Source organism: Siniperca chuatsi, linkage group LG22 (genome assembly GCF_020085105.1).
Source record: "Siniperca chuatsi isolate FFG_IHB_CAS linkage group LG22, ASM2008510v1, whole genome shotgun sequence".
Lineage (NCBI taxonomy): Eukaryota > Metazoa > Chordata > Actinopteri > Centrarchiformes > Sinipercidae > Siniperca > Siniperca chuatsi.
The window spans coordinates 9,917,998-9,945,864 of NC_058063.1; the positions used below are offsets into that span (position 1 = coordinate 9,917,998).

The window sequence follows — 27,867 nt, forward strand, 5'->3', positions numbered from 1 at the left end:
CGTACTGCAGTGAGACTGGAGCTTTGGACTGAAGGGGGCGAGGCAACAGTAGAGCCTGTGTGTGCGTTGTTTGGCGGGCGCATCCTCATCCCCCGACCCGACCGAGAGGCAGCGGACCTCCTGCATCCCTAAACCACTGCATTGTATCTGCAGGCACTGCTATAGGCTTTCATGGGCAACATCATGCGCAGGGCTCAGTAACGCCGGGACCTTTCCTATTCAACGTGCTCGCTTGGTGTCACAGTAAATCGCGGCTTTCGAATCATTTTGTAAAGGATAATGATGAGGTAAGAGCTTCCGGTCGCCATTTTGCCGGTGCTTAACAGTTTGGGGAGAATCTGCATGGAATAATGAGCCGCTAAAGCCGCTGTTTGGACTGACACCGGTGACAAGATGTCCAAGCGACATCTTTTAGATTCGGGTGATGATTATTCAACGAGTACAAAGAGACCCTCTGATGGGTATGTAACGTTAGGGTTGTCTAAGCGTTCCGCTGCAGGCTGTTTTGTTATTGTCCTGTTGCTAAACCGGTAGCCGTGCTAACGTGAACTCTTTGTAAGTTTAGCTAGTAAGTTAGCACCGGCGGTGATGGAAATGCGTCGTTCTAATGATAGGATACCCAATCAGCTGCATAGGGTTGCTGTTGGACGATAAGGTTATTTAATGGTCATCCAGCAAAGTGGCTAGTGTAACGTTAGCTAACTTAACAACCAGCCTTGTCTGGTCTGCACGTGGCTACATGCTAGCCAGTGCTAGGTTAAGTGCTGTGTCTTAAATAGAAAGGTCATACATTTCATGACACAGTCAACATGTCAAACTCTTGGTTGTTACGGCATGTGGCCGTCACAAAATGAAGAAGGAAAGCTGCTTTGAAGCTGTACACAGGACCCCTAGCCGGGCTAATGTTAGCCGCTTAGCGTAAATAAGATGCCCTGTCAGATGTCACTGTCATGCCCCATTTTACAGTCCCGAATCAGTGCCAATCGACTTCTGCTGTGAAGCCAAGCTGTAGGTAGGAATATTAAATAATTGCTGATCGTTCATATGGGTCTAGACAAGACCTGATAGGCCTGTAGAAGTTGGAGGACCTAGGTAGAAGCGCCCTTGTCAGTTGTCAAAGTCACCGAGAATACGCCCTGGATTTGACATCGCTTTGACCTTACGGGAGTGACAAGCAAAATACGAATTTTAAATTAATATTGCATGCATTATGTGAACGATAAATTCAGTTATATCAATGCTCAAACAACAGAGCGTAGCATCATCTCATGTGCATACTGCAGCTTTCCCACAGTCAAGGACATGAATGCTAGAGATGCGTACATCCAAACAAGCTGCTTGGTGTGTTCATGGGTTTCAAACTAGATGATGCTCCAGTCATGCTTGGCATCACTTTTGTTGTCAGCTCATTTCTGTTGTACTGTGCACAACTGTCATAGACATACATAGACAAAACTGAATAGTAATTAGTAGTAAAATATTAATAAGTAGTAATGGAGTTGTGTTGTAGACAGGCAATTGATCAGTGTCAAAGTAAATAATGTGTGATTTTCAAAGTGGAATATGCAAGAAATTACTAGATAATTTTCACTGCCAGATCAAGGTAACATTGTAATTTTTAGCCTTAATTTATCCCTAGATAGCTTTTTTGGTACTAAAATGAGACACATTCACACCTTAGCGCTGCCATAGAGCTACACACTATCTTCTACATCTGGCCGTGTGCAGCCAGCTCCCCTGTTAAGTACCTAGCTCTAGGGTACCTTAAAGTCAACATTGTGCTCAGCTTAGCTTCCAGCCAGTGTGGGCATGTAAATGGTTCACATTCTGACGCCATTAAATACATATTTCTGCAATAGGAGAATAATCTTGCTTGATATGGATTGTGGACAATTAGTTTATTCATGACCTTTGCATGCTACACTTGATTAGGCTGTGCTTTTTGCAACCGTGAATAAGAATGTGCAGTAACCTTTTCATGCGATTTCAAGAAAAGGACTTGACATGGGCTAACATTTGTGCACTGTCTGTTCTATGTTTGGTTTAATCATAAACTGTTAGATTTGGTCATTTCCAGTGTAGGCCATTTGGGGTTATGTTGTGTCTCTGTGGTTAGTTAGTTTGTGTGGCAATGCTTCATCAAATCTTATTCTTAACCTTATGCATCTTCCTCTCACAGGCGTGACCGCGACAGGGACAGAGACCGCGAAGAACGGTCGCGGGACAGGGACCGTGACCGGGATCGAGACCGTGACAGGGACCGAGATGTGAAGTCATCCGGGGTGCCCACCATCCCAGCTGCAGGCGGTGGAGGCTTCCTTAAGCAAACCCCTTTTCAGCAGCAGATCAACCCCTTCACCAACCTGCCCCACACGCCACGCTACTATGAGATCATGAAGAAGCGGCTGCAGCTGCCTGTCTGGGAGTACAGAGAGAGCTTCACTGGCATCCTGATGCGTAACCAGTCTTTTGTGCTGGTGGGAGAGACGGGCTCTGGAAAGACAACACAGGTAAAAGGCAGAATGTTTAGCGTTTTTGCAATACCAGCACATTAAGATGCACTAGAGTTGTAATTTGCCCCTAAAAATAGTTTATTATAGAAAAGACAGACTGAAATGTGTCAGATTTTCATATTCAGTAATATAATTGCTATAATAATACCATAAAAAACAGGGTGCAATGAACAGATGATGCATTTTAAACAGTTTCTCTGTGGAGCTGATTCACAGTGTGTGGTTATTAAGTTTATTTTAAGTTCTTGAAAGATCTGGGTTGTCTGTTTTTAAAATTTGCAAGAGAGAAGATTAGAGTAAATCACTGGTTGAGCCATGGCCTCCTGAGGGGAATATAAACTATCTTCCAAACACTTCTTAAATTAAGTGGTGTAATCTTGTCAGTGCTTTCTGCCTCAGTAATGCTAGAAAACATTTGTGTTCTACACATTCATCATGAGTTTTTGAACTCTACAGACTTTCAAAGAATGTTTATGTGGTCACCTTTTCATATGCATACAGAACATGCTCACCAAGGTAGGGGCTATATGTATGGATGAAGGATCATTATCTGGGGTTATTGGGAAAGAAAAAAATATCTTGACATTTATGAGAGAATGTTTAGTATTGTATTTAGCCAAAAACAGAAAATAATAATATAAGATATAATACTTAATAATCGGAGGTGAGTGCCGACTACCTTAGCATTAGGACTGTACCATTGTGGATGAAATAAGAATCACAATTTTCTCACTTTTAATGAAGTCTTCGAGTATTTATCACAATTTTCAGGCAAAATGTTTCAAAACAAAAAAAAAAACAGCATTTACTTTGTTTTAATGCAAATGCATCTAAATTATTATCGTGTACACATGAGGTTGCACACACTAATAACAGATTTTAATACTGTCTGTGAAATGTTTATCTCTTCCAAACCTGTCATCTGCATTTATTTTGCTATTCTGATTGGGTGACATTTCAAAGACTGGTAAGATTTGAATCATCTCTAAAGGACAGTCATCCGAACCTCAAGCTTAATAGAGTGGAAGTAAGACTCTCTTCGTTCAGGCCTCTCTTAGCAAGCTGCCACTGTTTTTAAGCTCTGAGCAAGAACATATTGTCAGTGAAAATGTTGACAGATATGACTTTCATAGATACTTGCTTTGCAGGACATAGCAAACTGTAGTAATGCGCTTCTAAGTCCTATGTAATCTTTTATTTTTGTAGGATATTTGTAATAGGCTGGTGCACTCACTAATTGAGTTTATCCTCCTTCATCATCTGCCTTGCATTCATCTCACTTCTCTGCTTTTTCATTGAAAGAATTCTTTAGATATCTTTTATACTCAGTCTCTTTGGCTCAAACACAACCCCTCTTGTCTGCTGTCTTCCAGATCCCTCAGTGGTGTGTGGACATGGTGCGGTCAATGCCGGGACCAAAGAGAGCAGTGGCCTGCACCCAGCCCAGGAGGGTGGCGGCCATGAGCGTCGCCCAGAGGGTTGCTGATGAGATGGATGTCATGCTGGGCCAAGAGGTGGGCTACTCCATCAGGTTTGAGGACTGCAGCTCTGCCAAGACGGTACTCAAGTAAGAATGTTAAAAATGTTCACCTTGGCTCTCTTTTTATTTTTGTAAAACAACTAAGGACAAACCTACAGTATTGGGATAAATAAATCATAGTAGGAGCCTAGTAGCTTACAAGTGATAATCTATAATTAATTCAATAGTCTGCTCAAAAAACAAAACAAAGTATGTAAACATTGACGTCGCCATAAGTTGGTTACTGGTGTTAAAGGATTTAAAGGAGAGGTTTGATTTTTTTGAAATTCCAACTTGATTTTATACTTCCTCCCCCCTTTTTATGTTCTGCCCGCAGCACTTTGATTCTCTTCAGGGGGATGCTGTGCTCATTACATGAATTCTAAACAGGGTTGTATTCATATAATGCCATTGTATACGATGATAAAGCCTGTCTTCTATTCACCCAGGTACATGACAGATGGAATGTTGCTGCGGGAGGCCATGAATGATCCTCTGCTTGAGCGCTATGGTGTCATCATCCTGGACGAGGCACACGAACGCACATTAGCTACAGATATCCTCATGGGGGTCCTCAAGGAGGTGGTCCGCCAGAGGCCTGACCTCAAGGTAAAAACAGTTTTTGGAAATATGCTAAGTTTATTCAGTATATCTCTAAAAATCAAGTCTTTCTTGTATGCCTTTTCAAGGTAGTGTGAGTTCCTAAATCTTAATGTGACTATTTATCCAGCACCTACATTCACTGTTTATTCTGGAACATCAAGTCTACCTCACTTTTATTTTGTCTTATCTCTAGGCTTGGTGTTGAAAGTACTCTTGACAGTAGTCTGATTTGTTTCCACAAATATGTCCCACTTAATGCCTACAAAACACTGTTAAAGCCCTAAATATTACTTCCCCCTAGGATAAATTCAGTGACAGCCAGTGTGTATGTCCCTCTTCTGCCACTCCTCCCTTTTGTCACATTTTCCCTGACAGTGTCCCCATGTCTGACAGCTGTGTATCTGTTGAGAAAAGAGAAATGCTGCTTTTGGGCTCAGAAATGCACATCTATTCTGCACCGCAGCACTAGTGGAGATTGCTCCCAGAGTCAGCCCCATTTTAAGCCAATCAACCAGGGGGAGAACAGCAACGTGTCGGTGTGGATGGGAGCATACAGGCAGGGAGAAGTTTTATAGGCAGAGTGTGCCAGACATAATTCTCATAAAGCAGATGGATAATGACTAGTTGTTTGTCAGTGTGGAATCAAAGGTTAGATTGTTGTTCGCAGACTGTTAAATGAGGTCTAGGTTATTGGGAATGATCATCCACCCACACCCCTCTATCTCCTTCATCCCTATCCCCTACCATATTTGAAAGTTTAATTTGCCTTGATTAAGAGCAATTATGATGTCTCACAGAGCGTAAAGCGAAATGCCGAGACACTGGCCCCTGAAAATGTTTGAGATTGAAAATGGGAGACGCGTTTCCCATCAGAATCCTAATGCGCTCTATCTAATGGCTCTGGAGAGAACATTGTGTACCCAACATCAGGAACAAGGACTGTCATAGCTCCGTGTAGGTCAGTGACTTGGAGTGTAATGCCAAGTTCTACACTGTAGACACCATCTTGGGTTTGTGCCAGCGCCCTCATCCTGAATTCTGATTCAAAGCATAATCCATCCTGTAAAGCTTTTTGCACTCTTCATCTATTCTGTATTTAGTTGCACCCTTATCCACTTAGTATGTGTCCTTATCCCCAATTATCACCAAGCCATATAAACTGTTAACTCATTCTACACTTGAGTGCTCACTCCCATAATCACCACAGTCATTTACATTCTGCTGTCTTTACTTTTAGTTTTATCTTTCCTTTCACCTCTTGTATGCATACACTGTCCCTCACAGACTACTCTCTCCTATTCCCTTGCCCTTCTCTGTCCAGGTCATCGTGATGAGTGCCACGCTCGATGCCGGTAAGTTCCAGGTGTACTTTGACAACTGCCCACTGCTGACCATCCCCGGACGCACACACCCTGTGGAGATTTTCTACACGCCGGAACCGGAGCGGGACTACCTGGAGGCGGCCATCCGCACTGTGATCCAGATCCACATGTGTGAGGTGGATGAAGGGGACGTTTTGCTCTTCCTCACTGGACAAGAGGTAAGACTCCATAGGTTTTTAATGATTATTTTTTCACAGATTGCCAGTGGGTTTTTTTTTTTGTTTTTTTTTTTACAAAAGCCAGATTTATGATGGTTGTAAACATTGCTGGTTTCATGTTTCCTTATTCCGTATTCAAAGATTTTTACACAGTCATATTATCTTTTAGAGACACTGTCACCTGATACATGTAGGGCTGGAGCTAATGATTGTTTTCATTATCAGTGTTTCAGTTGATTATTTTTTCTATTAAGTAATCCAGCCTCTAAAATGTCAGAAAATTGTGATCATCACAATTATCCAGGGCCCAAGATGAGATTTTCAAATAGCATTTTCTGTCAGACTAACAGACATAAATGTAGTCAATTTACTATTATATAAAGCAGAGAAAAGTAGTAAATCCTCACACAAAATTTAAACAATTACACAATTATCAAAATAGTTGTCGAATAATTTTCTGTCAGTCAACTAAAGGGTCGATTAATTGTTTCAGCACTAGATACATGCATGTTATTGTTATTTGTGTCTAAACGAACAATGCAATAACCATGTGCAAAGATTTTGTACATCTCCAAAGTTAAGAATGTGTATATTAATTTAATTACATAGATGAGTTACTCACATACACAGTGTCATGAGCACACACACATGCACTCTCCGCACAGAGAATGATTAATCCTCACATTGATAGATGTTATTGCGTGTAAGTGTGCCTGTGAATCACCAGGATTTGCACGGCGAAGAGGGGGGAAAATAACTAAGAGTGACCCAGATTCTGCCCTTCCCACGAATCTCTGAAATTAAGTCATTTATAATTTTTTTTTCTCTCCCTGCAAATGTCGTCCACTGATGTGTGATGGAGGGCAGGGTTCATGCCCAAATTGATGAATTTGGTCACAGCAGGGTGGACACACGCACACACACACACACACATACATACATACAGAAAACCACCAACAAATGTTTCAGTGTCCTGATCATTGGACAGGAGAAGCCTGTCAGAGCCAACAGTGCCTGTGCTGGTTTGATTTTTCTCTCAGCATTCTGACAAAATGGTGTTGGAGACCATGTGATTACCTGTGGTTATAAAGGAGAATGTAACTGGTATAAATACAACACAAATTGCTCTGTAGATTTAAATGACATCTTGGACTTACATATATTTTAGTATTTACACTTTTGTTACACAGTACCAATTTGTCATCTACACAAAGAATCTTTAAAAACTCTCATGCAGTTGTGTCTTTCTGGCTTCCCCAATCACATCTTGTGACGGGTTGTTTATTAGCAGTAATTATTTGTCACTCAACTCCGGCTTGACTGTGGCATTACACCAACGTCAGTTTTCATTTGCCAAAGCAGGATCAATATGCGGCTTGTTACAAAGGGGATGAAGTCATTGGAGGGCATGGTGTTTGAAGTAGTCTCCACCGAGGGCTGGTAATTGATTTTAGATTTAGTGGTATCCCAGCTGCTCGGATGGCTAGAAACGTTGGATATTTGCATGCAATGTGTTAAACATTTTTTGCAGTTAGATGTAATTTGTTGATTTATATTCCGACCCCCCCCCCGCACCGTGTCAAGCTAAGGCATTACTGAGAGCACTCCCACAGTGAGTTCATTATCACCCCCTCCTAATTGGGTTAAAGAAGTTAATGTGCGGTAGGTCTGGCAGAGATGGGTGTTCAAAGGGTGCTGCAGCGCATCCCTTCGAGTGCTTCTTAACCTCTTCAGTCTCCCAGCAACTTTGATGTAGACTAATGATTGGGAGGCAGATCCATGGCAAAGCCTCTTTTTATCTGACTGTTTAATTTATATCAGACGAAAGCAAAATGCACAGGACTCTCCTCCTCTCTCTTAGTTTTTCTGTGAGATATTTTGCTTCCACAAACAAATAGAACTGAAGCACCAACTCCAAACAAGAAAGTCGAAACTTATCACAGCTGTTGAGCAAAGATAAGTCCTAATATTTAAGCTTCCCCCTCAGCAGCTAACATCAAAACATGGGGATTGGCAGGGGGGTTGTTTGCTAGTCAAGAGGAGTGCCTAAATGTGTCGGTTATTAGCTTGGCTGTAGATTGTTGCTTCTGGGTCGCAGGGAGAGCTCGTGGACAGGTTCCCAACACTGGCCAACTGCCCCCTTGTGTGTGTGTGTGTGTGTGTGTATGCGTGTGTGTGTGTGTGTTGATGTCCCTAAGGGACAGCCAGCTTGCTTCCAGCGCTTTGGCAAAGAGGTCCATTTTTTTTCTCCATGGCAGCTGCTGCATCCAGAGGCTTGATAGGCTATTAATACCCAGGCTAATTTTACCAATCCATTCAGATTTACCGTTTTCCACTTGTCAGTGTGTTGATTAAGAGGCACATGGTCATCAGCAGGGTTTGACTTAATGCGATGAACAAGGGGACAAACAGGGCTAATAACATACTTGCAGTCCAGAAGGGAAACAGGAAACATCACCTTGTTGCTTTCTCATGTCAAGGCAAGTGTTACTGGCTTCAAACAGTGGTAGAAGAAGTCAGTTTCTGTCATGCTTAAACTGATTTAAGCGTAGTGTGCTTTTAGAAGATGAAACAAAAATGTCTGACACGTTTTATGGGTTGTTTTCTTAGCCTGCTATATAATAAGTATACATGAAGAGCTCTGATGTAGCCCATTGTCTGTCTATAAGCACCAGTAAAATAATTTGGGGAATCAGATTCCTGTTCATCATTGCCTTATGACCCCTCTCTTTGAAAAGTTGCTGTATTTCTCCCATGGGCCTGCAGGTGGTGCAATAGTACAAGCTATAATGTGACACATGTAGTAACTGCTGCTTCATGAGGATTAAATGATTGTTGTTAGTAAAACAAAGAAAATGGTTCTTAACAGCGGGAGTTGCTTGAAAATGAAAAGCTGTTATATGTTGTTTTAGGCAATACCAGCCTTCAAGTATGATCATTAAAAATGCGTATGCATGTATAGGGGTAGGTAAAAATAAAACAAGTTTTTCTATGCAGGGGCTGCCTGTGGAACATGTAGGCGTATTTAGTACATTTAATAGTGTATTTCAATAGGCCTTTAGAAAATAGGCCCTAGCCCTGTGCTCACTATCACGCTTTCTTATTCCTGGCGCTACTCAGGTCCTCTGTCTGTCTGCCAGCCCACCGGCTCTAGAACGTTCAGCTTCACTAAACTGATCTGCCATGATTTGCCGCTGGTTATGCATCAGTGCTGCAGTCTCATCTCACATTTCCCTCTTCAATACTGCACTGTGGAATAATGAACCCTGTTTGAGTCTGTCTGGCTCAGTGTGTGTGTGTGTGTGTGTGTGTGTGTGTGTGTGTGTGTGTGCGCCTTTAGAGAGTGCGCGTCCATGTTTTCCATGATTGCTGCATTTGACAACAGAGCCACAGGGAACTCAGCAAAGCATACTGCAGTCCAGGTTTAATTTCCTCCGTCAGATGGAGCGATAGTTAGAACAAATGTACTGTAGCAGGGAACCACGGTTTCCCCGGCCACCTCCCCTCGCCTTCCCCTATCATCCAGATTCACCACCGTTGTTTATTCAGGTGTTGTTCAGAACCTGTTTTATTTTTGCTTTTTGCATACACAAGTGACACCTGGATTAATTGTTGCGCTTCTATCTTTTCAGGAAATTGACGAAGCCTGCAAGCGAATCAAGAGGGAGGTCGACGACCTGGGGCCCGAAGTCGGTGATATCAAAATCATCCCACTGTACTCCACATTGCCTCCACAGCAGCAGCAGAGGATCTTTGAGCCGCCCCCACCCAATAAACCAAATGGTGCCATCGGACGGAAGGTATAACTGCCCTGTTGCTATAAAAACACTCAGAGGGGGAGGTTGAAGTGGGGAGTTTGAGGTAGAGGGTAAGTGAAAGAGAAAATGAGCGGGGTTGATGTAGAAAGGCCAGATGGGGAATGAGGTGGGTAAAGGAAGAGAGCTGGAAGGTGGGGACTGAAACTTTTTTCCCTTTCTCAGCTTTAGCGCAGAACTGACTCACACAACATATGCTGCTTTTGTCAGCATGCGATTCTGTGCTCTAAATTATAACTGGGGTATTACTCACGCCCTCTGAGCCTGAGGAAAGTACTGCATTCTCAGTCATTTTTATCTTTCCACTACATTTGCACAAGCCTAAGACCTCTGCTGTCTGAAACCATGTGAAAGGTGCTCGTTATATGAGCTGAACAAAAACAAGACTTTTCTCGCTGTGTTTAGTGGTCTTCTCCCTCAATCACTTAATCTCAGAGGAGTGGACGATCCTCTTATTGATACAGGCACAAGACAATTCTTCTCTTTTGTGTGACAGATTCAGATGGGCTCATCACCAGAGTAGCAGCACCACCTGCGCTGCCACACTGTTGGCCAGGGATCTGACAGAATATCAGAATATCATCACTGCCAGTGAATGAGCAAACAGTCACCCCCAGCATCTGATAGGGGACAATGTTGATGAATGACTCATTGCTACAACCCCTCTAATTGAGGCAGATCAGGCTGACACATGAGCAGCGAAAATATTTATGAGCTGTCAAAGTTAAATACATTACAATACTTTAAAAACGCTCAATTCAACTCCAATTTTGGGAATATAGGATTCCTTAAATTAATATGCAATCAATCAAACATTTTAAAAAGTATTATTTGACACGCCATGAAATAGGGATCAAGTGTGTTTAGCATTTTAACATTTACAGAGCCGCACAGGCTGAGGGTTAACCCACAAGGTTTGGATCAAACATTTAACACGATAGCACCATCTCCCTTTACTGTCTAGTCTTGAGTTTTATAGTTTCATCTCCTCCAGCTTTCTGTTTGAATTGTATGTGCGTGTGTGTCTGCAGGCTTAAGGGGCTCAGCATTCTTAGTAGTTTGATTACCCGGTGTTGGATAAGATCTTTTTCAAAAGTTCAAATATCATTCCCAGTGTTTGCCTCTGCTGTTCAAAGGGATGTTGACATGAAACAGGGCCATGGTTGCATAGGGATAGGTTTAAATATTACATGGCTTGTGCAATGGTACCTGCATGGCCCTATAAGTTTTGGTCTGACGTGAGGAAAAAATGATTTTCCACTGGCAGTGGGCATGCTGAATAACAGTGGTTCCTCCTCTTGGTGAGCATCTTGCAGCAACCTTTTCTCCCTGATTCCCATGAGTTATGTTAATACAGGAGATAGAGTGAATGTAGTGACACTGCGACCTCTGTACTGTCAACCCAGCAACCACTTTAAGCTCAGAACAGCACAGTTGATTTTTTTCCCCCCCTCAAGATCAATTTGTCAGGTGCTTGTTGAATTTGTGGAGGTGGCATCTAAAGTTGGCGTGTTCTAATGTGCTTCTGCTCCACGACTGACTGAACGAGTCATCAAGTGAAAAATGCAGAGATGTCATCCAAGCCAGCCCAAGAGGAAGTAGTGAAAAAGAATTAAGGTTCGCCACGTCTGCCACCACGCATGCTAACGACTGCATTAGGCACCCCTCAATTAACATAAAGCACTAGCTTGTCATTGCTGTATTTCTCCAGGAAAGCCACTGATCTTCTATTTTTAAACAGTTAAATCATTTAGAGCCACGGCAGCAATTGACTAATTACAAACAAAGACTATAATCTCACTTTGCTTTCCAGCGTCTCAAAGATTGTCTCTAAGAGATGTGCTGTAATGAGTGTTAGGTTTGTTTTTAGCATTGTCACGTTTGGGATTTTCCCTCAAATGTCACCCGCGATTCTACCACGTATCCATTTCAATGAGCTTTGAATGTGGGTCCGTCGATGCTGCTCAAGGCACGTTCTTCTTTTCCCCAGTCAGGGGTAAGGCTTTATTTGTCAACAAGGTTGTGTTTCCCAGCAGGGAATGTGAAAGATGGCCCGTGTTAGCCATAGTACTTGCTCTCTTGCAGGTAATAACCCAGAAATAACATGCAGAGATGATGCTCTAATGATATTACTGATGAAGAAGCCAGGATTATCCAGTGCAGCAACAGACTGGAAGGAGCCAGCCTGCGTTCAGTGTAATGGCCCTAGCCTGTATAATCCTTCAGAATCAATGTAGTCAATGAGGCCACCCATATGATCATGAAATGTGAGAGGGTGTCATGTGTGGCATCTGCTGGGGCACTGACTGTGTCCCAACACGCAGGACAGTGGCAACCTAACCTAGTCCATTATTTAACCGGACTTTGAAGCATTCCATGCCTTTCATTCCTTGCTGGGATGTTGGCATATAGTGTCTGTCATGAGACACTGTCTGATAGTCTGGTCTCTTTTTTTTTGGCCAGACACTTTAATTTCAGACTGCCACAGTGTGGCTAATTGGTTTCATAAAGATATGATTCCTCTGTACCTTTGGGCCACTGATGGCCCTTTTGCACTGCAGGAACTTAACAACCCGTTACCTGGGGCTTGCCATAAACTAAACTTTTAGGAACCTTGTGAGTCTTTGGTACTAGATTTTCATTGTATTTTACAACCTGGGACGTTTTGGATATATGCCATTTTAAAAGGCAAAAGCGGGACTGACTAAGTCATATTTATGTGCTGTTTGGTAAGAGATTGAAGTAAGCAGCTGGGGGGCCAACAACAATGTAAGAAGTGGTGGTGTTTTTCTTTCACATTACGCTGTCCATCTTTTGTTTTTCCATAATCTTGTTTCATCTTAAATTTTTTCCCCCTGCACTTTTTGGCCATATGTTGTATCTCCATTTCTGCCAGACACGAGAGAACTTTTGGTACACCTTTTTGTTTCTAACAGCACAATCCAGCTCGCTTCGAACGGTCTCCTCAAGCTTTTTCCATTGCTGTTCTTTTTTTAGGAACTGGTTGTCCTGTTCAATACAGATGCAGTAGTAAAATGAATGTTATCGTTGTGTTTGTTATGGTCATCTTTGTTGTGATGTGACGACATATCTGCTTGACCAATCCTGATTGACAGCACTACCAGCAAACCCCGGAAAGTACCTGGAACTTGGATTTAGAGTTATTACAAATTTAGTTTCCGGAACTCGTTCCCTAAGCAAATGGCGAACAGTGAAAACAAAAGCAGAACCGTGATAATGGCTACATGTTACGTTATGTTTTGTTCCTACTGTGGAAATGGGCTATGAGTGTACTTTATACTGTTGAACCAAGCAGTTGGCTTTGGTGTAACCCCACTAAGCTGGCTGTTATTTAGACACCCCATATTATTTTTAGTTGTCTATCAAAATTAAGCAACTCAAATTTGTCATGGAGTGCTCATGTCAATCAGATATAGACAGCCATTCATCCAAGAAATACATGAATAACAATCCAACCATTTTCCCGATACTGCTTTCTGATCTGTTTTTATACTGGCGTTTACTGCCATTTCTTCATTCCTTTGCTTGAATACTACAGGGACAGGTGAATTACCCGAGGTCGAGGGCTGAATGAGGGGGAAAAAAGGCCCTCCCTGGCATTAATAACTAAACAGTCAGGCATTCTCAGGCTGGAGAGAAATCCGCGCTTAAAAGGTGGGATTTAAAAGTCTGTAAGGCTCCCAGCTTGAAGACAGCTGAAGAGGCACTGCTACAAAGGAAGTGTGTCAAGTGTGCAAAATTGGTTCTGTGGAACTGTATCAGCAAAGACTACAGAGAACTGTTAGGTTTTGTGCTTGGCATTTTATCATGAGGACTATCAAGAAAGCAGACGGCTACCACCAAATGACTGCTTAGGTCAGCCTACAGCTTGTTCATGTCTTGGTCGATGTTGGGCAAGTGTGCAAGGAAAAGATTTTGAAGTGTGGAGAGGCATTTTTCCAAACACCCACTTGTATATTAAGCTATGACACTAGAGTGGCAGTTACCAGTTGAGTGAGCTATGACCCGGCCACCACAGTCTCAAATGCTTTGATGAATGTAAAAGGTTTCTCTGTCCAGTCTGTTTCAACTGTTATATAAGGAGAATTCATCCTAGCGGCGGTCAAGGTTCGCGTGAGAGCAGCTGCAAATCTGTCTTCCTCTCCTCCCCTCTCTCCTCCTCCCCCTGCTTGTGTATATGCTGACAGCAAGAGACCCATAGGGTGATGTGACTCATTTGATTTATTTTTTTGCTCTGTCATTTCTCATAGACAGCCTTGCTATAGGGGATAATTGTAATAGAAGATCTGAGACTGGGAGATGGTGCATGTTCACTGTTTCCCCCTCTCCTTATTCTCAGAAACCAAGCAGCTTTTCATTTCACTCGTTTTTCCTCTACTTGTTTCCTCTTCTTGCAGTATTTCGCTGTATAATGACATCTGCCCTGATGCTTAAATCAACTCCCATACCACCCTGGTGTGAGAGTGGTCCCATAAACCTCCTCCTGTATTATCACCGCCCTTGCATTCCTCAATTATCAGATGATCAGAACTGTATTAGCATGTGTTAGCTGGCTTTAAAAAGTATGAAATAATCAATTTTCTTTATTTTAAACATTTCCTTACGCCCACAACAGTAAACATGCAATGGAAATGTTGCACAACCCATGCCTCCCTTGTGAAACTTAGATGGATCAACATTATTCTGTGGTTATTAGGACTTACCACCTAATGATATAATGCTACTTTAACAGTTCAGCTCACTTTTGAGCACACATTGGTGTGAAGGACTGCAGCTGGATTTATAGTTTTGCATTAAGAGGTTACGGCATAGCTACAGAGGCTATGCATGTAGCCACTGTAGGCTACACTGAATGTAACTACACGTCAGGGCTATGCCAGCTACAGAGATACCACATGAAGACCACAAGAACTGTAATTGGTTATCTTGTTTTCTCCTCCAAGTCTCTGATGCCAGTGGGGATTGTTGCAATTGAAGATGACATTAAGGAATTTGGAGAAAGACTCAGCACTTCTTTTCAGTAACTGAAATCTAGCGAAGCCATCACCACTGCAAACCTTCGGCTCATCACAATTGCTGCTCTCTATCCCAGTGAATGATTAAAGTAAACACAGCGATGCATGTAGTAGTCTTTGCATTCTCTCATTCAGTAATGAGACAAAGCGAAATAAAAGCTACATGGATGTAACTCAAGCTCTATAATTAGTTGCATAGCCCACTGTTGCTCTATATCACAAAGTGAATGAAAGCATGTTACTGTGGGAAATACAATTAGAGCACAATACTGCCTGATCACGGACAATACATCCAACTAGTGATGTGGTGGTATCAACAGGGGAAATCCAGTGCTGAACTATAAATCAAAACCTACACCGACGGTATCTGCGGCAGGACTCCCCATTAAGTATTAATCCAGCTTTTGAGTCCTTTCACTACACCAGCATAACACCTGCACCCCAGGGTGTATGGATCGTCTGCTCTGACTTGAATAGGTTTTTCTACACATTTCACAAATGAATCAAAATTTTGCCTTTTATTGGAACACAATATGCATTATGTCTTAAACAAATCGCCCATGTCTTGTCACACTAGTTTTTATTGGGACTGGATTTCCACATACAAGTTTTTTAATATTTCAGTACCACATGCTGGAATAAAGATCCTCTTCTGACTTTTGTAAAGTTAAGTGTTGGGAATAAGCTAGTCACTGTCAAATCTCAAAAGCTGCTACACAAATAATAGCTGATCTACTATGGAAATACGATCCAATGGTCAAGGTAATGATTTTTAAAATCTTTCAAACTGAACGTAAAGCAAACATTTGCAGTGCCGTTTGCCTATGGTTGTGTAGCACAGCTTTGGAGGAGCCAGCGTTACGTAGCACACAGCAAGACAATGACCCGTGCACAGTTGGCATGTCCGCAGACAACAGTGTTCCAGATAGATATCTACAGCAGCCCTCATTTGGGGGGAAGAAAAGCTGCCTGGATGACAGCAGTAACCATTGTAGAGCTCTCAATGTGTTAAAAAGCAGGCCACCTATGAGGAATCATTACATCAACTATTTTCTGTGATTTTGAAAAACTCTGGGAAGAGCTTTCCAAGAGAGGGAACCTGACATCTCAACAAAACCAGTAGCATGCTGAGGACAGTCGGACAGAACCCCCAACCTCACGCACACACAGAACACAAAAGGGCCAGAGGTAATGCATTTGGATGGGACACTCAGCACCAAGCCAGCTCTCTCCACAAATGCGTTGATAGCACATTGAACTTGATTGAAGAAACTGTTGTGGTACTCCCCTGTTGGGTTGCATTAGACAGCATGTGCACAGTGCACTAAAGTGACATCTCTGCAAGCTTCTTCAGGCAACCGGCTCACATCAGGGAATATTTTTCAAGTTAAAGCAAAGCTGATGTCTGCACTTGTTTGTCTCTCTTCTTACGCATGCTTAAGAATCACTATGATTTCTGAACTGCTCCACTGTAGGAAAGCACTACACTTTTTGATTGTACAAAGCACTTTTGAATACTTGAATGAAAATCCAAATTTAGTTTAGCACTTTGTTTTCTAATATTTCAACAGAAGAAACTACCTTAATCCCTATAATGTTCAAGTTGTTGAGTTCTGAATGCTTGCATGTTGGAGTGGATTTATTTTTATATTATATGGAAAATATTTTGATGCAAGGTCTAGCACCAGAGTCAGAGGTCTTGTCAGTCCCTCCAAACGCCCCGGGTGGATCACTTCTTAAGTCATCTGTTCTCATTTCCACAGGTTGTCGTGTCAACAAACATAGCCGAGACGTCCCTGACCATCGACGGTGTGGTGTTTGTAATTGATCCCGGATTTGCCAAGCAAAAGGTTAGCTTCCCTCTTCTCCCCACCACTCTTTATCTGCTGCGATCATCTGCGTCTGTTGCCTGAGAATCCCCAGATAAACACAGCAGTGCACACCTGACAGCGGCAAAGATGGAAAGTTATTTATCCCTCTGACATTTCCCCAGCCTGGTCATACACATGGCGCAAAAAGAGATTATATATGCACTATGGTGGATTGTGTGTATGTGGTGTTGTGCATTTTTTGTTAGCTGCTTGTATATATAATAGATTGTGGGTGTTAATATATGCTTAACTACCCAAAAAAGCGTAGTTTGAGCTTTTTTAATTTACCTGAAATTCGTCCTTCCCCTTTCCTATCAGGTGTATAACCCACGTATCAGAGTGGAATCCCTTTTGGTTACAGCCATCAGCAAGGCTTCAGCTCAGCAGAGAGCAGGTCGTGCTGGACGGACATGCCCAGGAAAGTGTTTCCGCCTTTACACAGAGAAAGCTTACAAGACAGAAATGCAGGTAAGAAACAAGGCAGTCTGAAAATGGTTAGAAATTGTGGTGTTTGATTCTCATATGCTTCAATGCCACAAGCACTTTGTATTCCCCCAAAGCAGCCCTCTAACTGGAAAAGCTCTCTATTATGCAATATGTGCTCTTAGAACTGCATGATTCCCAGTTCAGCTGAATTATAATTCCAAGAGCTTGGTGCTAAACCACACTGCCTCCGCCCTTCCTCATAACCTGTGTTAACGAAACAGCCACCTTGTAACAAATGAACCTATGGAGGCCCAGTTCTCCACTTTAACAGACTAATTCTTTCACGTCACGCTGAGTGGCAAAGGGAATTTTTTAAACAAGTTAAATAGCCCTTCAAATGCCCTAGACTCCCGGCCTCTGTTCAAGTTGACATATGAGCGACGCATGAGGAGATAATAAGCACCCTGACTAATTCATTTTGAATTGTTCCTTGGGTTTCTCTTGTACCTCTTACCTGGCACAGGACAACACGTATCCAGAGATTCTGAGGTCTAATCTGGGCTCTGTGGTGCTGCAGCTGAAGAAACTGGGTATTGATGACCTGGTGCACTTTGACTTCATGGACCCACCAGGTTAGTATGAAAAAAATACTAACCTATATTTTCCGCCATTCCTGCACTGGATTCAGATTGACTTCACACACACGAGAAAGATTCACGTGAAACACGTTTTGCCCATATTTTATTGTGGGAAAACTACTTGTGTGGTGTGCAGCATCAGATTGTGTTTTCAATTGTTACTGACTGACTTTTCATTAAAACTATGAAAGTTTGTTTGGCTGCACTGTAAACAGATACACCAGTTGCTCTTCTGTTGTATTTCTGAAACTGCATCTGCTGTTACCACCAGTGATTACGGGTGTCGCCGAAACCAACCATGAAGTCTGAAGGATTATAACTTATATATCAAATAATATTGAGATCTTGATTTTGATCAGTGCGGTCTGAATCAGTACAAATGCAGTTACAAACTGTTATAAAATCCACATTTATTTGAATCGTGGTTGTTTCATGTAAAATATTAAATCTGGTTTGGCGGTGTCCCATGGGAGCTTGGGAAACACGAATAAGCAAAGTTAAAATGATCCTGGGAGATGTCGAATACTGAATGTTTGGAGATTTGAGCATAAGTACTCTGACAGACATGAACTACACAGTAGTGTGATGCAATTTTTATGAGCAGTCTACTTTAAGTTTAGATTATTGCTGTTCAAAGTGAGAAAAGAGAGTGATATGTGGAGTTATTATTCTGGCTGATCAGTCAATTTATGTTTCTGTCTCTGTATTTCTTAGTTCTTGTACATCTGAATCATGCTGGATCTAAGCCAAAAAACAGACCTAGTCTCATCAAGTTATGGCATTCTTCAGGAGAGTGTGTGTTCCTACGTCTTCCCAAGGAGACCACCCCTCCTTTCCCTATCCATAACCCCCTCCCCGTTTTCTCACCATAATATAGTTTTCATCTCACCTCTGAGATTAAACCCATCTCTCCCCGTCCACTGTGGCAAACGCCATTTTGAGAATGAAATTGGTTACATCAATAGCAGCGCTATCACCTTAGCTATTGCCTTCCCTTTATATTCCTCCAGTGAAACGTGACTGACCTCCACCACCACCCCCACATTTCTCACAAAACGCACAAGGGTAAGCGTCAACATATGGGAATGGCCTTGTCTGCTGAGTCTAACTGGGAACAGTGAGGTGAAGGGAAAGGGGAGGATTACCTTTTTATATTTTTTTGATCCACTCATGGCAGAAGGTTTCTTCGAACTAGTTCCTGAGCACGCTGGAAGCTGGAGCTAGTTCTGTGCAGCGAATGAAGTCTGCTTTGTGTCTATGAGAGTTCCTGGACAGGAGCTTTATAACATCTAGTTACAGTGGATCAATTTTGATACGCTATGTCAAAGGCCCACTTCAGAGTAAATGGACAGGTCAGAGAAGTGTCTTTGGAGAGTCAAGAATCAAGAAATAGAGGATGAAACAATAAGTTTTGAGATTTTAAGGGTTTTTTTGATGGTTGAACTGCTTTTTTTAATCGGTTTTTGGCATGTTTCAAATCATAAATGGGGGGATAGGTGAACATTCATGTAATTGTCACAATCAAAACTCCCTGGTTTGAGGCTACAGTGCTTATTGTGGTAATGCTAGGCCAACATACATTTTGTATTGTTGTTTCTTGATGTTTAAATTTCAAGTCAGATGAATTTGAGTTTAGGTATTGTCTCCCTGATGATCAGCAATATCACCCCCAAAAGCCAGTGGCTTTTTTTATTTGAGCTTGTCCATACCCCAATGGGAACCTTGACTTTCCTGTTACTGTGAAATGCTCAAATATCTAGTTTATTTCTCTTTTTTCCCACCTCGCTCACTAAACACAGGAGCGACAGCGTGAACCAGCCAACCAAGTGGAAAATCCAAAAGAAATCAGTAGCGATTTACAGAAGGACAGGGTTGGGTGGGATTCATTTGCCTCGTGACATTTCCAAAGAAGTACCTTTCGAAGCCAATGTGGTTTAATGTACCTTTAGCCTTTCGTCTCATTGATTTGGCCCTTGCTTAATATATCAGATTCTTGTGTGTTGAGGCAGTCAATACTTACTTTCTGATGAGCCATATTGTGTATAGATTGAATTTCCACACTGGTTCATCATGCTAGCAGTACTTGGAAATCAGATTTTCACCTTTTGTTTAGCCCCACACAAGCCCATTGGTGTGGTAAGTAATGTGGCCAGCACTCACTTTGTGTAAAAAAAAAAAAAAAAAAAGTAGCTTTGATGCCCCAAATCAATATTTGTTAATCATAAAAAAATGCCTCCCTGCTGTTTGAAATTGAATTTTTTTGGGAGCACTTGAGAGAAATGAAAGAAACGAGCACTGCCGCCAGTGCTTGAAGCTAATTTTCAGTTAACATGCAACTGGTCATTAGGCTCCAGCTCTCGGGAGCCAAAGGTCAATAATTGCATCTGGAGGAAAAATCTTTTAACCAAACGGTGGAAGCCTTTTGTGTTGAAGCGTTAAGTAGAAAGTTCCCCTGTAATTGCATTAGTTGTTTAGGATTGCCCGAGTGGAGGATGAAAAATGAGCTCTGCAGTGATTACTTCTCAGCTAAGTTGCTGTCTAGCGTAACTCTGGCCATCACATACGGAGAGCCTTCTCATTTTGATTGACCTCGTGCTCCCTGCCACCCAAACCCACAAACTGTGGCTGTGTCTTTTCTTATCTCGCATTTGTCTTCTATTAAAGGTCCCAGCACAGCAGGTGTTCTATCAGCTTTTTTTCTTGGGCTTCCTCTTTTTTTCAAATTTGGTTGATCAGGTTGCAGATCTTTTCCACTACTGAGCCAACAATAACAGCTAAACTCTGCATGGCATAGAGTCTAATTTTCCCATATATTCCTTGGCTAAAAAGAAATGAGTTGCAATTGTTACATTTAAATTTTTGGTCTGAATGTTTTCCCACCATTTGGAAAATTATGTTTTGATATTTAGTTGCTTGAATGTGAAATTTGTACACTGCATATTCTGTCTAGATGGAGTACTCAGTTTAAAGAAAATCAAGATTCCTCAGTCTTGACGGCAATTTGATTTGATTGTGAAAGCACAAACAGGAAATGAGGCATTATTTCTATACTCGACCAGCCAAATTTTACGTAAATCTTTAATTTCACCCGCAAAGTGTGTCAGACCATCCTTGAAATAATTTGAATTGTTTGATCTAATGTTTAATGCGTAGACAAATGTATTATTTAGTGTGACTGAAGATTAGCATTACCTGACAGTGAAGGACAACCAAGTCGTAAAGCTGCACCCCTCCACTGTTCTGGACCACCAACCTAAACAGGGCTGCAACTGACAGAACTGATTTCACGATTGATTAATCTGCCGATTATTTTCTCGAATAATCGATTTAATTGATTTGTGTATAAGACATCAGTTGTTCATTATAATATCCCCGAGCCCAAGGTGACTTCTTCAAATGTCTAAAACTTAAAGATATTCAGTTAACAAAAAAAGCAGCAAATTGTCACATTTGAGCAGCTAAAATCAGAGAATGATTGGCATTTTGCTTGAAAAATGACTTAAAACTATTAATTGATTATCAAAATAGTTTTCTGTCCATTGACAGTAAATGTAAACATGCAGTACTACAACATTAATCAATCCTGATGTGTGAAAGGGCCCCAAATTGTTCTTCTCAAGTTTTGCTGTGATGAAGTTTTGCAAATTGTTCTATGAAAATCAATGTCATCTGTGTGTGTGTTTTGCCCATGGGCTTGGAACATTGTTAATGGCCCATCTCTCCCATTCTGTCTTCTCCAGCCCCAGAGACCCTGATGCGAGCCCTGGAGTTGCTGAACTGCCTGGCAGCTCTCAATGACGACGGTGACCTGACGGAGTTGGGCTCCATGATGGCAGAGTTCCCCCTGGACCCCCAGCTGGCCAAGATGGTCATCGCCAGCTGTGAATTCAACTGTTCAAACGAGGTCCTCTCCATCACTGCCATGTTGTCAGGTAATGCTTAGGGCTGGCCCACTGTGTGGGTCTAAGCTGCTACTCTTTCTATTTCCTGTGCCCATGGACCATTCCTCAGAAACGACCAATGAGTTTAAAGGAAATATACAGTGCAGCTTCTTTATCTTCTATCTTGTCCCTTAAATGTGTTATGTGTATGTGTCCCTTTAAAGTAGAAAAACCCCAGAAGTTGAAATCTACTTAGAATATGTGTAATGTATACCTACTGAACCTAACTACAAGGCAAGTAGACAATAAAGTCAGTGGTGTCAGCTATTATTTGTGAGGAAGGGGAAAAAACGTGTCTGTACAAAATGTATAGGTGTAGCTGGAGCAGCACCAGCATGGTACAGCAGTAATTGCACTTTAGGCTTGCCAAAGCAGAATGCTGCTCATTGAGATGAATCTTGACGCCTTTGAAGGGAGTGCGAGGGTCTTTGAGAGTGGGGAAATGGATTTAACTAGCTGTTTGGACGTGGTGTGCACTTAAAGCAGGTGTTTCAGGATGGCAGGTTTTTGCTGAGTTCATTAGAGTAAGCAGCGAAAATACACCTGAGAATGGTGCCACCACAGCAACCAACCATAAGGCTCAATAAACACAGCTTTTACCCCTTAAAGCCACAATCAAGCAGGTTTGATGTTAAACAATTCAGAGCAAGTTGAGAGAGGGTAGACAGCAGTCCTCTGGATAAACTCTACACCACTGTTTTATCTTGCTTCAGCATCAGGTCTATAAGATTGGATGCTTGTCTGGCCTGGGTGTCATATGTTTGCTATATCTTGTGTGAAGTAGCGCATCAGGACGGAGAAACCCATCCTTCTCCCCTTCTCTTTCACCCTCCTCCTTTCCCTTTTCACCATAAACACTTCACAATAGTGTGCCCTGTGAAGTGCTCTGTGCCTCTCTTGAGCTGAGGCCTTGTTCCTCTCTGTGGGATTTGCTTAACTTATCCCTATGGGCGGCTGTGTTGGGGCCTATACCAACCTTGTTTAGTCCCACAGTGCTTCGTCCGACCCACGGAGGCTAAGAAGGTGGCTGACGAGTCCAAGATGCGCTTTGCCCACATCGACGGAGACCACATGACGATGCTCAACGTCTACCACGCCTTTAAACAAAGTGAGTGTCCCTTTCATGCACGCTGGTTTCACTAAATAGTTTCAAGTTGTCTTTATTTGGCCTCAACCCTAAATTGCCCTCGTCTTGCACAGACCACGAGTCCACTCAGTGGTGCTATGACAATTTCGTCAACTACCGCTCGCTGATGTCAGCAGACAACGTACGCCAGCAGTTGTCCAGGATTATGGACCGCTTCAACCTGCCGCGGCGGAGCACTGAGTTTAGCAGCAGAGACTACTACACCAACATCCGCCGCGCGCTGGTCACTGGCTTCTTCATGCAGGTCAGTCACATCAGGGTTGTTTGCTCACAGAAGCATATTTTATTATTCTAAGTATGTAAGCAAGTGTTGAACTTGCTAACCATAGCTATTTAGTCTCCCATTACTTTGTTTTTAATGCCATACATCATTAAACATTTCTCTTTTTTCTTTTGGTCTGTTATTTGTGCAAATGCAGTCTTTATATCCAGCTCCACTGCTATTCTGATGCTCATTGAAATTTCCCCTTGTTGAGTTTGATCATTTGAAAAACAAGTGTTTTTGTGCATAACCTAGTACTGACTAAAAATGCAGCTGAGATGTTTATTGTAATGAATAACAGCCTTTAAAGTACACACACACACATGCACAAGGCTGTTTTGTTTTAAACACACAAAAAATGAAATCAAGTCAATTTGCTTCTCGCTCAAGGAAACAAATGGCATTTTGCAAGAAGCCATTTTCAGGGCTACCTGAAACAAGCAACCTGACAATTTCAATTATGGTGTTAATATTTAAATATTTGTCAACATTAACCTTTATCTTGGAGACAAATTTGCGGCTCGTGTTGGAGTTTTCACAGCATTTGAGATCATGTCTTTGTTGGGAAAGGCCTTTATTGAGACTGATTGCCTTGGTTAATCACAACAGCCACTGCAGCTTTATAGTATCTACAAAGTAGGGGGAAATCGCTCACTGCCCGGTTACAAACAAGTTTGTCTTCAATGTCAGGCTGCTTTTGTATCAAAATATTATTAATTTACTGATGAGATTTTGATTGGTCTGTAGAGTTAAATTACAGACAGAAATCAAATTAAGCACCAATAAAGGGCGATTGTGTGTTTGTTTTTTCTGTCTTTCTGCATGAACTGGATTTCAGAGTGTTTGTTCCTGGCAGTGACCCTCTTCTCTCTCTGTGGTGCGAACAGATCGCCCACCTGGAGCGCACCGGCCATTACCTGACAGTAAAGGACAACCAAGTCGTTCAGCTGCACCCCTCCACTGTGCTGGACCACAAGCCAGAGTGGGTGCTGTATAATGAGTTTGTGCTCACCACCAAGAATTACATTCGCACGTGCACTGACATCAAACCAGAGTGGTAAGTTTCAATTGTAGCTACATTTTTAATAGGAATGATGTGTTTTAAAGGTATTGTGTAATAAAAATCATTTAAAAATTCTAAGCATAAAAATCTTTTTACCCTTATATGTGAGTGAGTTATGAAAAAAATCTGGTTATTATATTTTGTAACCTTCACTAATGGATGAAGTAAATTTAATTTTTAATTTTTTTTTTACATGAACACTTCATTGTTATCAGAGATAAGTAGAGTGTTATCAGAGATCTGCACTCTACTGAGTGCACTCTTCTAGTCTGTGTCTGTAGTAGTCCAGTCTGATGTCTATGTGTGAAATACCCTGGATTTCTGCACACAATCACTTCCTAGTGTTGTTTATTTTTTGTTTTGTTTGTTTTTGCCAAAATAGCTTCAGAGATCAATTTTTCTTTTGAATTGCTTGTGTCCTTGCTTGTGTTAAGCATGTTGTGAGAGGAAATCTTCAATACATTTTGGTCTAATGAAATTGGGTACAAATCCTACACTGTTCACTCAGTATGAATATAAATACCCTAATGGGCAACACACACCGGCAGCGTATGACACACATCAACACCCACGGCTGTTGTTTTCTGTAGAAAACCTGAATACCGGTGGCATCTTGACGTACATTGTGGTGTCAGGACACACCGCTGTCCAATTTCTTACACTGTGTCTACACAGGAGGCGTAGAGTGAGCAGCAGCAGCTTCAGTGCTCCGTCCGTTTCCACCCAGGTTGCGTTCAGGCACAGTACTGAGTGTAGGTCACCCGCGTTTTGGCAGCGCTCAGAGCCTAATACAGAATAATTGTAATTACACCTGTAAAATGGAAGAAAATAGATTGGAAGCGTAAAAATACGATTTGTGTCATGTTCATGCACGTATAGTACAAGTTAAGCTGGATTGATTAAAATAGAAATGTATCTGCCCTGAGGACTGATGACTGATAAATGCGGCTGAAAAGCCTCCTGTGTAGACACGCCCTTAGCGTCATCATGCATCAGTGCTTCAGAAAAGCAGCTGTTTTATTACATTTTCTCCCCAGATCTGCAGAAATTGGTTACTTTTTCATTGTCTTTTTTGGCTTTTGCCTTTATTTGACAGTGTAGAGAGAGACAGGAAAAATGGGGAGGGAGATAAAGACAGGTATGACATGCAACAAAGGTCCCCCAGCTGGAATCGAACCATGTACATTGTGGTTATGTGATTCGAGCTTTAACTATTAGGCTTTAGGGGGAACCTAACTACTACTTTGTCATGTCCAGTCTGTACTACAGCATCAGTTACATGGTGCTATTTGACTTGGCCAATTAATTAAAGCTAAAAAAAAATCACTTATTAATATTAATAAAAAAAAATAATGTTGGCCTCACCAGTGTAGGCTTGTTTGCACACACTTGTACTGGATAAGCCTACTACCTGTGTTTCTCTTCCCCCTCTGTGACCTTGTACAATTAAGCATCAAATTTGTTGGGCTTGCACCGGTAGTCGCCGTCTGAATATGGAAGAACAGCATTCTCCCACAAGTAAACACTGAAGACAATTTTTGTGACTAATGTTTACTTGCTTTCTTTCCTAGGCTGGTGAAAATTGCCCCGCAGTACTATGAGATGAGTAACTTCCCCCAGTGTGAAGCAAAGAGACAGTTGGAGCGTATCATTGCAAAACTCTCATCCAAGGAATACAGTCAGTACTAAGAAGGTCTGCATGTGCTGCAAAGGCATCCTCGGTATCTGTACAAAGGAAAATCTGAACTCATTTGAGTGGTCTTTTGTTTTTTTTTCACCAACAACCTAATTTTAAATTCTATTTTTGTCTCACTGTGTTTAATGTGTTGTGATGATTGGTGAATTGTGTCCCGTTACCTTTTGAGGGCCATCTTGTGTCATTTTTTTGAAGCCAAGATGGTAAGCACTAGTAGAAATGGACTGTAAATGATTGGTTATCAGGAATTTAACTATTTCTGTTTGAAGCATGATGTAAATTTCAACATTCCAATTAAAAACATCCATACTAAGTCACAGCTCAGGATTCTTGGCTATTGTTTTGCTTCTTCTGCTGAAACGGCATCAGTCCATGGAGGGAAGCTTTTGATCAAATGTAATTTAAACTGTATTTTGATGCAAGCGTATTGTATCGGTATCTCATCATGGAGATATTAAAAGGGGCACTGTGGTCACACTTCCTGTCGCTGTTAAATAAAATGACTTTGTATTAAAACATTTTTATAGTGTCAGCATTAAAATAACTTAATCTTAATCTTTGCATAAACTTTTCACTTAACCCTTACTTAAACAAACGCACGCACTGAGCAATCACATTTTGACCTGCCAAATCCAGCTCATTTCCTGGCACTTCAGGGAAGTTAAATCTTCTTACTGGGATATTGATAGCTTCAGAAACAGTTGGAGGGAGGGAGAATGTTAATTACAAATGTTTCGGAACAAGATCAGTGTGAAATCCCTGCTGTGCTGGAGCCTGTTCTGGCTGTACTGCTTTGTGTCAGCGCCTCTTATGTGAAAGGTAAAGCTTGCAGTTGGGAGAAGCATGAATTCTAAGCACCGCAGTGATGTTAAAAAAAACAACAACAACAGAATAATGGTCAGTGACAACTTGAGTGTGTATTTAGTTTTACTATAGTCAAACCACAACTGGCTTGTCAGGTTAAACTGTAGCGTCCAACAACAAAATTGAATTCCTTAGCAACAAAGAAAGTTGGATGCGTTCTGACAAACTTTCCCGGGAAGCTTTCCCCTCTCATTCTGTAAGTCAACAACTTAAACGAGGCAAGCTACCCGTGAAGTTGATTAAGGGGGGTCGGGGCTATCCCTGAGCTCAGGTCAGAAGGCTCACGCACTTGGGGAGCATCCTGGTCCTACCATCCATAAGGAGTGATTACTGCTACTTGGCTGCTGGCAGTTAATAGTGTGTGTTAAGTCTTTACATTGTTTTTTTAACCATATAATCACTCCGCTTTTTCTTCTTCTTAAAGGTGCACTCCACCCATTTCACAGGTAATAATTTTCAATTTAGTAGTAGTATTTTCACATGAGCACATGCTGTGAGTACTACACAGCATGTGAAAACAACTGTATAATATCTTCTGTGGCGCTGGATGGGCTTTGTCAAGTCTTTTTCAAGAAAACAACTCAAGTGACATCATCTAGGTATTTTAGCTCAGACTTGGAGACTTGGTACATTTTTTTAACAGAAAGCCTGCATTACAAATTAAGGGCTTGGTGTTCCAAAAACTAGGGCATTCATGAAGCAGGATCTAACTAAAAATAGCAACGAGTTATGGCCTCTGCTGCTGATTTTTGACCATATTCTTTTATGAACCTGTCCCCAGGCCCTTCAACTTTAAAGAAGTACATTTTAAAAGGCAGCTGTGCCTCAAATTGTTATGTTTTAGAATTTTGTATGTGGCAAATTAATCTTAACTCAAAGTTTTACTTTCTAGCTTTTTTTTAAATGCATTTTATAGAATATACTTTTTGAAAT

General features: G+C 41.7%; 1 protein-coding gene across 3 annotated transcripts; it reads left to right on the forward strand.

Annotated features, from left to right (window-relative positions):
* The first annotated feature begins 43 nt into the window (after positions 1-43).
* On the forward strand, positions 44-26,389 carry LOC122870437 (pre-mRNA-splicing factor ATP-dependent RNA helicase DHX15-like). Of its 3 annotated transcripts, none has more exons than XM_044184618.1 (14): positions 44-287; positions 2,180-2,510; positions 3,887-4,080; positions 4,482-4,641; positions 5,957-6,175; positions 9,808-9,975; positions 16,790-16,876; positions 17,216-17,365; positions 17,847-17,955; positions 21,702-21,893; positions 22,888-23,010; positions 23,103-23,293; positions 24,199-24,368; positions 25,946-26,389. In XM_044184618.1, exons 1-14 carry the CDS (start codon positions 280-282, stop codon positions 26,061-26,063), a joined length of 2,220 nt encoding a protein of 739 aa, XP_044040553.1. In that variant the 5' UTR covers positions 44-279; the 3' UTR covers positions 26,064-26,389. The 3 variants fall into 3 exon arrangements, with proteins under 3 accessions (XP_044040553.1, XP_044040552.1, XP_044040554.1); XM_044184617.1 differs by having other exon boundaries at positions 285-461; XM_044184619.1 differs by lacking the exons at positions 44-287; positions 25,946-26,389 and adding an exon at positions 299-461 and having other exon boundaries at positions 24,150-24,286.
* Positions 26,390-27,867: the final 1,478 nt, after the last annotated feature.